We start from the raw sequence: 13,006 nt of genomic DNA on the forward strand, positions 1-13,006 counted from the left end.
GGAGAGGAAAAGTTGGAACAGAACATTTGGCAAGGGTCAATGTTGAAAAATTCCCCATGCAAATGTTTTGTAAATAAAAAGCTATAATAATAAAAATAAATAAATAAAGAGGAAAAAGGGCAGGTGGGGGGAGGAGAGAAATAATAGGTCCAGAACTCAAAATAAGTTGCAAATGTGGTTGGAACAGGGTAGAGTAGAGGGGGAATTAATCTCTCTTTTATTTATCATTCTATAATTTATATTAGCTTTTTTAGTTACCATGGCACAGTTTTGAAATTTGGATTTAAAATGAGTTCCTAATCTGTTATAAATCTCTCACAATATCTAGCCAAGTAAAATTTATTTTGTTAAGAACAATTTTATATTTATACTCACACACATACTAGAACTAGACAAAATTAATTTTGACAAGAATATAAACATATGTATGTAAATATATCGGCATATAAACTGATATATACATGCATACCTATACATATACACATGCATACTATACATATTATACATAAATACATACTATAACATACATCTTATTAGATGTTGCCTTCTTAAAACAAGTCACCCTTAGTGGTTACATACATATTGCCATGAGATTGTAATTGTTCAAAACAGTTTTGGAAGTCTTTTTTTGGATAATTTCCATAGATCAAGCTTGGAACATTGCAGAAATATTTCATTTTGCTTTTAATATGCTTTTAATTTGAATGGTGAAGGAAGCTTCCAGTGAAAATCTGCACCTGTTCTTCATCTCAGTGCCTACAAAAACTGGGGATAAAAAAATCTGCCCAGAGTCAAATGTCTAGTGTGAATCAGAGGTGAGATTTGCTCACAGGTCTTTTAGAATCAGCTTCAACTGGTTATCCTTCCATTGCACATTTGTTTCTAACATTTGTATTATCTCTAGTCTACAGTACATTAAGTAGCTGCCCAATATTATTCACTGTAGCCAAAGTCCCTGACTACAAATCCAGTATTCTTTCCATGCCCCTCCTCTGAATATCTTCTTGGGTATCAAATCTTTGTCTTAACTGAACATATTTGACTTCAAGACACATTTCAAGCCAAGTCTAGAAAAGAAGATAGGTGGATTGTAATAACATTTAGGGTAAAATGGTATAATTATAAAGAACTCAATTTTCTTTTTTGATTCATAAAGTATAACTGGAGGAGTTTCCCTAAAATAGGTTAAGCAGTGGCAGCTTCATTGAGTAAGGGTTTGGCACCCCTGCCGACTCCTTAGAGGACAATATTCATTCAAATGTGCTTTGCTTATTTAAAAAAAGTAAAGGTTTCATTAATTTTTTTAATGCTCTTTATAGGGGGCATAAAATGTTCAATCTCAAAGGGATTGAGGCATTTGTTAAATGATCTAATCTTGTGTTTTAAATAGATGTGGCAACAGTGGCCTAGAGAATAAGGTGATTTACCCAGAATCACAATGCTATTAGAAGGTGGAACCAGGATTATAATGAACTTCTTCTGACAAACAGGCCAGTGATTTTTCCATTACTTTAATCACTAATCTGTAAGAACTGGGGCTGTGAGAAAAGATGAGTGAAGCTATTTGTCTACTAACTAGGTACCTTATCTTACCTTAAAGAATCATCAGTTTTCTTTCAGGGGCAGAGGGAACAAAAAATGCTTTTTGAAGTTTTCCAAGGAATGGAGGGAAAACAGTATTGGCCTGGCACTTTGTAAAATGGTCTAATAGATAGTTTTGTGGGTTTTAACTCCCAAATACTAGATTCAGATATACTGTCTAGACAGTTTTGCCAAAGAGATGTGTGAACAATCCAAAGGACACCATTCCCCAATTTTAGGCAAGAGATGTAATAGGGAAGGTGGTGCTATTGTTGTTATTAATATTATTTATATCTTACTGAGTGGGCCAGAGTTTTAATTTTGAAATTCTTTTCATCTTTTCTTTCCTCCAGCTTTCAGCTGGCAGACAAGACTGGGTTTTGAGTGGCAATATGATGAAACTGAATCACAGCCCAATTATTCTATGGCTCTTAGCCCACTAGCAGTTACACCTCAATTACAGCCTGTGCCGGCTTGGGAACCTCACTCCTAGACAGCAGCAATTGGGCTCACGCATATAATTATGCAATAACATAAATACAGTACTTATTAAAACCATGAAAGGACTTTAAAATATAAGAGCACCCATTATTGCCACTCCGGTTCAACAATAACAATTACATACCCCAAATATTATTGTATTATGAGCCTGTTGAACCTGTCAGTCAAAAACTATATCATTGCCATGGTGACTGGAAAAGGCACAATTTTCTCTGTGATTAAAACTCACCTTTTTTCAAAGAAAAACAAAAAGTGTAAAGTACAATCTGACTTTCAGTTTATGAGAAAAAGGCAACCCATTTCCCCCAGGGTAAATGGATCATTCCTTACCTAAAAGCCATTGCTTAATTTATGGTGTGAATCAGTTTGTAGATGGTATAGTACTGCATTTATAGCATCTTTTTAGAATACTGACATATTACCTAATTCTCAGGAATTCTAGATCATTTGTGAGATGCCAGCAGATAACTTTGAACATTTTCTTGATCCTCCAAGATCATTTGTAAAGAGGATGCTTGGATCTAGACTTAGGTTTTTAATCATAATAGGGAACGCCTGGAATGATAATGTTGAACTACCAGGAGGCAAAGCTTTATGGTAAAAAGTATACTGGACTTCAAGTCAAAAGACATGGTTTTGAATCTTTGCTCTCTGTGACCTTGGCTAATCCATTTAGAGTTTTTGGCTGTCTGTAATATGGAGTGGTGATCTGCTGACAACTTCCAAAGTCTCTTTCAACTCCAAATCTATGATCCTATGTTTCCAACAAGAGGCTTATTTATAACTCATGACCTTAAAGAGTACTTGGATGTCAACTGACTTAATTATTTGTCCATGTTCACAGAGGTAGGAGTCATCTTGTGCAGTAGAACTAGCTCTTCCTAGGCTTGCTCTCTACATTACCTTCTAAAAAGATTAATAATATTTTGTTAAAGCAGGGACTCTTTTGTTAAAATCCAACTGCTAAGACAAAAAGGGTATAACACTTCCTCCAAATCTTGTTTTCTTTACGCCCTCTGCAAAGAGTGTCTTAGGACTATATAGTTCACAATTTGCAAGATGCTAAACAATCACTCAGCACATAAAGCTGAATGTTAGAGCAGAGTTACGGAAAACAATTTTCAATTTTAGGCAACAGAGGACCCGTAACAGACCTCAGTGTCTTTGTTATCTAAGGCAGATGGATGTTCAGCAGCATCATTAAAGAATCATTTTCTTCCATATTTTATTTTAACTTTCATATTCAGGGAAGTAGATTTAAATGATGAAATGCAGATGGCAGCTTCTTCTATTTTCATAAAGGCCTTCTTTAGGAGCTAAAATTCAATATGATTTCTCTCCAGCCTCTCAGGCAGTTTTTAAAGAAAAAAAAAAGCCTTTTCTGTAAATCTACTTACATGCTCCCTACTACTCAGTAACTCATATCTCATTAGCAATGTTATTGGCCACCATATCTACCCTGGCCAATTTGAAGGCATACTGGGAAAGTTCCCGAGAAATACAATAAAATAGACAAAATTGGGCAATCATTTTCAGCCACATATCTATCCAAGTGTTTGAATGAAAAAAGTAAATCATTATAAAATGTGGTGTAATTATTCGGTTTAGGAGCCATGCTTTCCTAGGTGTGGACCCTCACTTATGCTTCTTTTTTTTTTTTTTTCTTTTAGGTGTTTTAACTAATTGCTAAGAGATTGACCAGAAACTTGAAAGAGGAATAGTTTCTCCCAAGTGGCTTACAAACTGTAATTAGCAGATCTTATCTCTACACAAAACAATACATTAGAAATTATTTCCAATAATTTTGAATCTTTCTCTCTTATTCTAAGTGAAGGGACCTGCTATAGGTGCTACTGATATATATGAGATAGTACCTGTCCCCCCAAAAAAACTTATAATTCAGCCTTATTTCATTACTTACATTCTCTGTGTTCAAAGAGCTATATTCAATTAATATGCTTTATGGATTCCATGTAGCTCTTCCTTAGTATGTATGCCAGGAACACATAAGCATACACCTGGTATTAAAAAATCATTCCCTTGCAATCATTAGTTCAGTTTAACAATTCAGGCAATTGGAATCACAGTTTCAATATACAGCATGCTGGGATTTGAGTTTGAAAACTTTCTCTGACAGTTATTATCTGAGTATAAGATAGTCCCTTAGACTCTATATTCCCTCCTAAGTCATAGATCAGTTGTGTTCTTTTTTTATTAGAGAGAATTCACACACTAGAAATTCCTTCCCTACATAGCTACTTTATGTATAAGATTATCATTTTGATATTATATATGGAACATGACCATTGATACTGAAATAAGGTTAGCAATCCTTTGAGGCTATTTACTTCCTGAACAAGGTAACTTCATATCCTCTGAGAATTCACAATGACTATACTGTCAAAACATTTAGGCCAAATCTGGTGTCATATTAGGGGCAGACACTTACTGAAAGAGTAAGTTAACAAGATGTGCTACCTAAAGACCCTTAGCTGGTAGCAGATGGTGTGAGTATTTGTCAGCTACTTGAACTCTTAAAAACCCATGAGCAAAAAGCTGAGGACAGCTGTGATCATTAGGAACTGCTTTAAGTTCAACAGCAAATGAAACAGTATATTCAGAAGAAAGCAGTACAGGGTATAGTCTGACTTCCCGGATACCACCTCTATCCTTAGTGAATTGCTGGGACACTAAATAAAGTTTCTTCAACACTTCCAATGTCCACTCAATGGGTCTTTTTCCCTACATTCTCAGAGAAAACTAATGGAGATATGAACACATGTAAAACTTCATTAAAATAGACTTTTGCTGTGGTGCTTATTTCCCATGCTTCCCCCCTGCTTTTCTTTGGATATAACCTGTTTCTAAGCAGTTAGCTGTGAACATCAAATGATCAACTACATACCAACCACGAAGTTTTGCCTGACACATAGTAGACAGTTAACAAGTGCTATATTCATCTGTCTCTTTGTCATCTATCATCTATCTTCATATAAAAAGCAACTACTTTTATTATCATTTATTTTTCATTTTTTTATTCAGGAAATAATTATTTAACCCCTATGATTAAATTATTAACATATTGTTCATATTTGAAAATACTTTATCCTGAGTCAAGAGCCTTATCTCACTTGTTATACTTTTATGTATAACATAATATATATGTTTATGTGGGAAAAGGAGAAACAGAGTTCACAGATTACTCTGATAATTTGTAATCCTATGTGGAAATCCACTACCTCAATTTCCTGACATTTAAGTATTTTTTTTTAAGAACAGGAATTTCTTAAAATTTTCATTCTATGTGCTGCCTCTCACACTGCCCTTCCCTTGTCTTTACAAATGCCATATTCTAGTTCTGTGAATATAACATGACTACACACAAACACACACACACTCACAAAACACAAAATTTAGTAAGTGTTAGATTTCTTTCCTAGTTTTGCTTTATGCATAGACTATATTTTAGTTACTGAAATTGCTATTTTACCTCAGGAGATTAATTTAATGATAAATGAATGAATTCAAAATAAATCAAGGGAGCATTCCACTTATAGCATGTTAAGAAGAAAAAGAGAGTATAGTACTGAGGGAACCATCATCCTATCAAAGAAAGTAGCTATCAAATGTACAGACTGCTGCAATGGGGATTATATGCTCTTCATATGGAGAATCAGAATGGAATTCAGATACCACATAATGGAATGGATCAAGAGATGGAAAAGAATGAACTTTCATCTAGCAGGAAAAAAAATGAATAAACCCTAATGGCCACAACAAAGTTTCAATCCACCACCCCCTCCATATACCCATTAGAATAAGGTGCTGTGAATGACTTCACACTGAATCATTCCCTAGAAAGACATGTATTCTTCAGCCAAAAGTAAAACTTCCATTCTATTGCAATCAAAATTCAGAGGAGGGAGAGAGGACAGTTGAGAAAAGAGGAGGGCAATGAATAATAATTTCCATTTGCAATGACTCAATGGCCAATGAATCAAACAAAATACCTGGAATGCATAAGAGCATGCAGAACTCTATAAAGATAGGAAGTCTTACTTGATCCATATTGCATTAATTGGTACTTGAACTTTTTTCCTTATCTCAAAATAGTTATTCATTTCAATGCTTTCTATCAATCATCTATCTAAAGATAAGACAATAGAATGACAAGTAAGACATAGATAGCTCTTTCTCTCAGGGACTTACCAATACAAGTTGGAGGTGATCCCCCCCTTTGTTTTCCATGATAATAGGTTAGTTTTATAGCTGTTCTCTCAATCTTGCAAAATCCACATTATATAAAATAGGATGGCAACAGAAAGCTTCAACCTTTTGGTTGAAATGAATTTTAATTTATACAGATGTCATTTTCAGATATGCTGACCCCCCCTAGAATAAGATTTTCTTATTGAAGCTACCTCATGCACCTAGGGACCAAGACCATGAGGAGCTAAATTATTCAGCTTTAAACTCCTTGGGACCATGTTTATTCTCTCATGCCATCACCCATGCTGAAGCTTTATATGTAACACTCACTACTTTGCATTTCTTACTCAAATAACTAAATGAATTGAGACCACCAGTGCTTTTATAAGAGACATGTTAGTCAATTTTCTTATTATTCTATCTATGTCCCCTGTGACTTCCCAGATCTAAACTTCCTTCCCTGTTAACTATCATGCTAGATGTCTTGTCTCCAAATATTAGTTTTTAACTGAGCACAAGGATTATATCACTTTATTTTTGTAATACTGCAACTTACCACTATATCTGGCATACAGTAAGATCTGAAAAGCTTTTAATTTGTTTATTACAAGTCTTAGGTAGTCAACCTTCTTTCACTATAAAGGCTAGTGGAAAGTTCATAATTCTGCTTGTCATTAGGTTCAAAGGGATTAAACAATTATAACTCATGCAATTGAACAGTGGTTCATAGAAAGCAACAAAATGAGTGAGTTAAATTATGATGCACTGTGTACCCATGCACACAAATGAATTAGAAATAAAAACAGATAGGGATTAACCATTCTGCAAATGAATTTATCATCTAGAAAGGCCCTGTCTTGAAAAAGTACCAATCACTGAAGAGTTTACTATGGAACGAATTCTGACAATATCCCCATGAGGAAGAAATGATTATCTTTTGAGAGGGTGACCCTTCTCCCCTATTTCAGTGAGGGAAATGCTACAACAGAAGCTGATGAAACATTGTCGTCAGTCTTGTTTTACATTATGTTGCCTTGTTTCTTTTGTGGTCAGAGCTAGCTGGTAGAAAGAGACAACTTCTTTCCTGCCATCAGTCCTTCAGAGACTCCTCATTAAGCAGAAATGATGTGGAAACATGACTATAGGACAGAGGACTTGCTATTTGCAACCCTTCTCTTCAAGGCTACCCCTCACAAAGAGTGGTAATAGGAATCTGTCTCATCTTTTCTTCTCTGAGACATAGAAACAAAAAGAAAACGGATCTCCTGCATTTTTCCTGCCCTGTGTTCATATGAAAATTGAGTTATCAAATTACATATAAGGCACCCTGGAGTCTCTCATGGAAAGTAAAATGATACAATGGAATGAACACTAGATTTGGAACCCTATTATCTATGGGCAAGGCAGCTTCCTTTATGTAAAATTATTATTGTAACATTAGTATAGATATTACACAGGATAGTTGTGAGATACTTTGTTAACAAGAAAGTACCAAGGATAAGTGAGATAATACAAACGTATTATTATACTATATGATAGAGCTGTCCAGATCTGAATTGTGCACCCTTGCACAAGCCTTTGGGACTATTTGTGGGTCTACCAGCTTTGCCCCACCTATAATTATTCCCCTGTTCTGGGCTCTCTACCAGAGGTTCTATATGAGCATTTTAATGTTGCCAGGATATGAACATACTTCCTTTCTCTAAAAAAGTGGGAGATTTGAAAATTCTAGGAATAGATAAGATATTTCAATCGGATTTTTTCATTTTGCTAGTGAAATGAATGCATAAAGGTTGCCAAAGATATTTGTGGTTTAATCAAATCCAATTTGATCATCTGAAAGAACAGTTAGTTATTACCTAATTCACTGCCTAATACTTTTTCCTACAATAGAACTTCTCATTTTAAAGCTTTTAACTGTCAAATCTAAATAAAACTGAATTGCAAATCTGTATGATGATAGAGTAGCTAAATTCTTCCAGCTGTATTCTGTTCACTGCATCTGGCCATTTTCCATTATATAAAATATAAATCCCATCGTTACATGTACGTTATGTGCTATTTTAATTGATCTCTTTTGGATCTCCAGCCATATGCCAAATATTGGAGTATGTAGATTTGCATACAAGATTTCATTGTTCCCATTTGGCGACACGCTGCCTCTAATTGAACCAATCAACCATTTACAACATTATAGTCCATAAGATAAACCTCTACAGATATAATATGAAAAGTCTAAAATGATTGAAAATGTGCCTGTTGGAATAGGCCAACTATTTTTAGGTCTGATGTTGGTCATGATCCTCACATTACATTACCTGTAACCACTAAGATACGCAAAGCAAAATTCCCAAACTTTTGTGCCAATATGTCATCATGTGGATTCTATTAATAGTAATGCTAAAAGCTTCTCCATCTAGATGAGGCTAAAACTTCAAAACAAAAACAATCTTGAACATATTCCTTTATAAGATGAAATGTCAGGAGAACGTCAGTCCCCCTGAGGATGCCTTATGGGTCACAGACTATTTCCCAAAAGTTCCTGAGTGGGGTGACATCTGTCAAAAATCATTGGAATTGTTTTTGCCCTTCATATCCTTCAAGGACTAATTAAAATTAAAAGAATAAATTATATTTCATCTTTTTTCTTATCTTTTTAAAAAGTTATTTTATAACAGAATAGCATTTATTTGATAAAACATTCTTATATAAAGGAAGTTCAAGGAAAATCCATTTGAAAAAATATATTTATGAGAATAAAAATATATTCCATTCTTCTCATCCCTTTCTGAAGTTTTCTTTCTTTGCTACACTTTGTATTTTTTAATACTCATACTTCAGTTAGGGAATGTAATGCATTGAAATGGAACACAAGGTAGTTTCATAGACAGTAAATGTATTATGAAATTGAAATCTACTGCATTAGAAATAAACTATGTTCTTTGAACATATATTTTATAGAAAGTTACTATGAGTTTCTTTATGAGTAATATGCATTATCTGGAAACCATTTGCTGTCCTTGATGCTGAACTTAATAACTGAAGACTCATGCAATATTCACTGCGTTTGACACGTGCCAAGTTTGTTTTATAATCCAAATGATTTAGTTAAAACACATCTCTGCTCTCAGGGAGATATTCAACTGCCAAGTATTCTTATACAAATTGGGAATGGAACATAGGTTTTTGGAAAGAATGACTTCCAAACTTATTAGGAACATTGGTCATGGAAATTTTGAAATAGAAAAGATTTAGGTTCTAAACCCTGGTTTTATGGATGAGGAAACTGAGATAGGTGAAGTGATTTGACTAAAGTAATATAACTAATAACAAATCTCATAACAAGAAAAACAAGGATCCCAATTCCCAGTTGCCTTCTTTCTATTATGTATTAGGCCATTATTGTGGATAAAGTGCTTGCCATTCATTTTAATGCTATTTCCAATTTAGACATCTCATCTAATTAAAACTTACTTTGGAAAAAAAAGACCATGGCATCCATTGGAAGTGCAACACACTGACAAATTATCATACTGATGTATATTTTCTCTTACCTTTTCAGCTGACTGAGCAGTGCCAAAAAATATTGGAATGAAGGCAAGCCATACTATACAGGTTGTATACATAGTGAATCCAATGGGTTTGGCTTCATTAAAATTCTCTGGGACACCCCGAGTCTTGATGGCATAGACAGTGCATGTAACCATGAGTAGGATGCTATAACCCAAAGAACAAATTATCTGTAGATCTGTAATGTCACATTTGAGTACTCCTCTGGCTTGATCAGGGTTTATCGTCTTATGTTCATCGTAATCTATAATAATATTAGGGGGGTCGACTCCAAACCAAATGAAAACACCCAGAAGTTGGACAGATATTAAACTGGAAGTGATGGCCAGTTGTGATGTTGGGCTTATTAGCCTCGGGGCTGTCACTGATTTCTTGCCTTGCTCAAATATACGATATATGCGGTTTGTTTTAGTCAAGAGAGCAGCATAGCTTATACACATGCCCAAGCCCAGGAATACTCGCCGGAATGAGCACACAGCCACATCAGGTTTGGCGATCATTAGGAAGGTGATGATGTAGCAAAGAAAGATTCCTGTCAGCAGGACATAGCTGAGCTCTCTTCCTGAGGCCCTGACAATTGGAGTGTCATTGTAACGAATAAAGGTAGCCATTACAAAAATTGTGGCAATAATCCCAAGCATTGCCAAGAAAACAGGAATAACGGCCCAAGGTGAGTGCCATTCAAGTTTCACAATGGGGATATCCTGGCAGCCAGTTCGGTTTTCATTTGGTCGCTTATCATACGGACAGTGTTGACAAGTCATCTCATCAGATTGGTACTGATATCCATCACACGGCTCACAGGTCCAACAGCAAGGTGTTCCCTTCTGGGTCTTTTTCCTTTGGCCAGGTTTACAAGGCAAAGTGCACACTGATGATGGGATTTCTCGTACTCCTTTGCCCCATTGCATATCATCTATCTATAGCACACACACAAAAAAATAGAAAACAGAAGCAAGTAGATTATATTCATGTTATTTAACAGACATTGTAAGAAATATAGGAAATAAAGAAAAATTGCATGAAAAAAGGAAAATTTAAAAAATGAACAAAACAACATTCATGTAGAAACATAAGTTAAATTTTTGATGTGTCAAAAAATTTACAATTGTCATTTTGGGAAAAATGAATACATGCTAATAGTGGTCTCTCACAATATCTTGTCAGCATGACTGTGTTCACTAATTTAATATAACAAATTCTAATAAATAATAATTAATTCCAACATTCATCCCCAGGGACAAATAAGATTCATTACTGAAATCCACTAGTAGCTGGAGATCATTACTTGCAAACTTGTAAACATTTAATATGGCCTGAAAGCCTTTAAAAGAAGATTGGGTCTTTTTGGAATATAAAACAAGAGGTACAAGGTGGCACAAAAACTTGAGAGTTTAAGAGGAGACATACTACTTTTATTAATGGAAAACATAAAAATTAAGAGCATGAATAAAGTTATTAAATGTAGATACAAATCCAAGTCTTGTGTGTAACTAGATTGATTGATCATACAATTTTTGCTACATTTTCTTTATTATTGAACTATTTAATAGTGTTCAACAGGTGATTAATTTCCAGGTCCTGGAATGATATTCTCTCTTGCTACTGACTTAGCTACATATTGCTGGCCTATTCATATGAAATTAGTCTGCTACTTGTATATAAAATAATTATCTTACACCTTCCTTATTTTCACTGGATTGTTTTGAAAAACTTTTGGATCTGGACATTATATAATATGTAGCTGAACTAAGAACAGTGGAAGATGCCATACCAGGAAAACCATCCTAGAAATTGATGAAGGGGTTTAATCAGCCTATGACTGAATCACACAAGTATATGTTCAAGATCCAGTGGTTCACTATTAAGGAGGGTTATTCAGTGAGGAACTCTTACTAAAATTTGAAACACTTGTTGCACCCTATTTAATCATTAAGAACAAAAAAAGCACACTTTGTGGTAAGAACAAGAATATTGATTTTGGTATTCAACAGAGACAGCACAAGTTAAACAAAGCCAGAAAGCTTAAATAGTGTCTGTGTGTGTTGTGTACATGAACGTGTGTATTATGGGCCAGAACTCTGAACTTGAAACAAAGGATTCTTACAAGGTACTAACTCAGTGGAATTAATACAGACAATAATTATCTAATTTAGCATGGTTCAATGTAATTGATTTAATCCTACAAGGAGATGTTATTATGGGCCAGAACTTGAAACAAGCTACTAAATGGAATCGAGGAGACAATGGTTAAATCTACTTTAGCATTGATTTAATCCTACAACAAATAATGGTTTCCTAGTGATACAATGATTGGTATAAACTCAGTGTGGGACATATAAACTAGGAGTCTCAGCCAGGATTCAGCTGGGGAGATTCAGAAGCCAGAGAAGGCAGGTGGGAAGCGCAAGCTCTTGGAACCAAGGAGAGAGATAGGCCTCCAGAAAAACTAACCAGGTCCCAGGAAAGAAGACAAGACTTAGAAAGAGACAATAAAGGATTTTGACTTTAATCCCTGGCTGCCCTTGTGGTGATTACTGAACTGAAAGGAAGGCTGCTCCCAGAAACCCCAAAAAAACCTCAACAGAGAATATTACATTTTAGAGAGAATACTATACATGTGTACTTTTCCCTCAGAGACAATTGCTCCATGTTTTCCATTATTCTCATATTCTACTTCCTTTGATAACTACTCAACCCTTAATGACTAACTTTTGCACCAATTCCCATTTCTGTCTCTCCCCTCCCATCTACTGCTTTTCTACAAAAGGAAATATTTTTGATTGTGGCCCTAATATTCAGTCAATTTATCAGCTTACTGAGGAAAGTGAGAATACGTCCAAAAAAGTGGATTTCTTGTTGTTTTAGTTTATCTGGAATTTAATTACTGATTGGATAGTTTGGTATCTCATAGCTATAAAAAAAAATTTAAGAATGATCAAGAGAAAAGGGTTTTAAAATAATAATAAAATGTTATCATTTCATCCCTATTGTTGTTCAGTCACTTCAGTCATGTTTGACTATTTGTGACCCTATTGGAGGTTTTGGAGTTGTTTGCCATTTCCTTCTCCAGCTCATTTTACAGAAGAGAAAACTGAGACATATAGGGTAAAGTGACTTGCCCAGAGTGACAGAGCTAGTGAGT

At 34.8% G+C, this 13,006-nt stretch overlaps 1 protein-coding gene across 2 annotated transcripts in view; it reads right to left on the reverse strand.

Annotated features, from left to right (window-relative positions):
* The window catches only part of GRM7 (glutamate metabotropic receptor 7), a 1,106,888-nt gene that overhangs the window by 238,585 nt on the left and 855,297 nt on the right, over nt 1–13,006 (reverse strand). For both annotated transcript variants that reach the window (XM_074284035.1, XM_074284034.1), the window contains exon 8: nt 9,846–10,781. In XM_074284035.1, coding sequence (XP_074140136.1) covers nt 9,846–10,781 — 936 coding nt within the window. The remainder of the gene's footprint in view (nt 1–9,845; nt 10,782–13,006) is intronic.

Source organism: Sminthopsis crassicaudata, chromosome 1 (genome assembly GCF_048593235.1).
Source record: "Sminthopsis crassicaudata isolate SCR6 chromosome 1, ASM4859323v1, whole genome shotgun sequence".
NCBI lineage: Eukaryota > Metazoa > Chordata > Mammalia > Dasyuromorphia > Dasyuridae > Sminthopsis > Sminthopsis crassicaudata.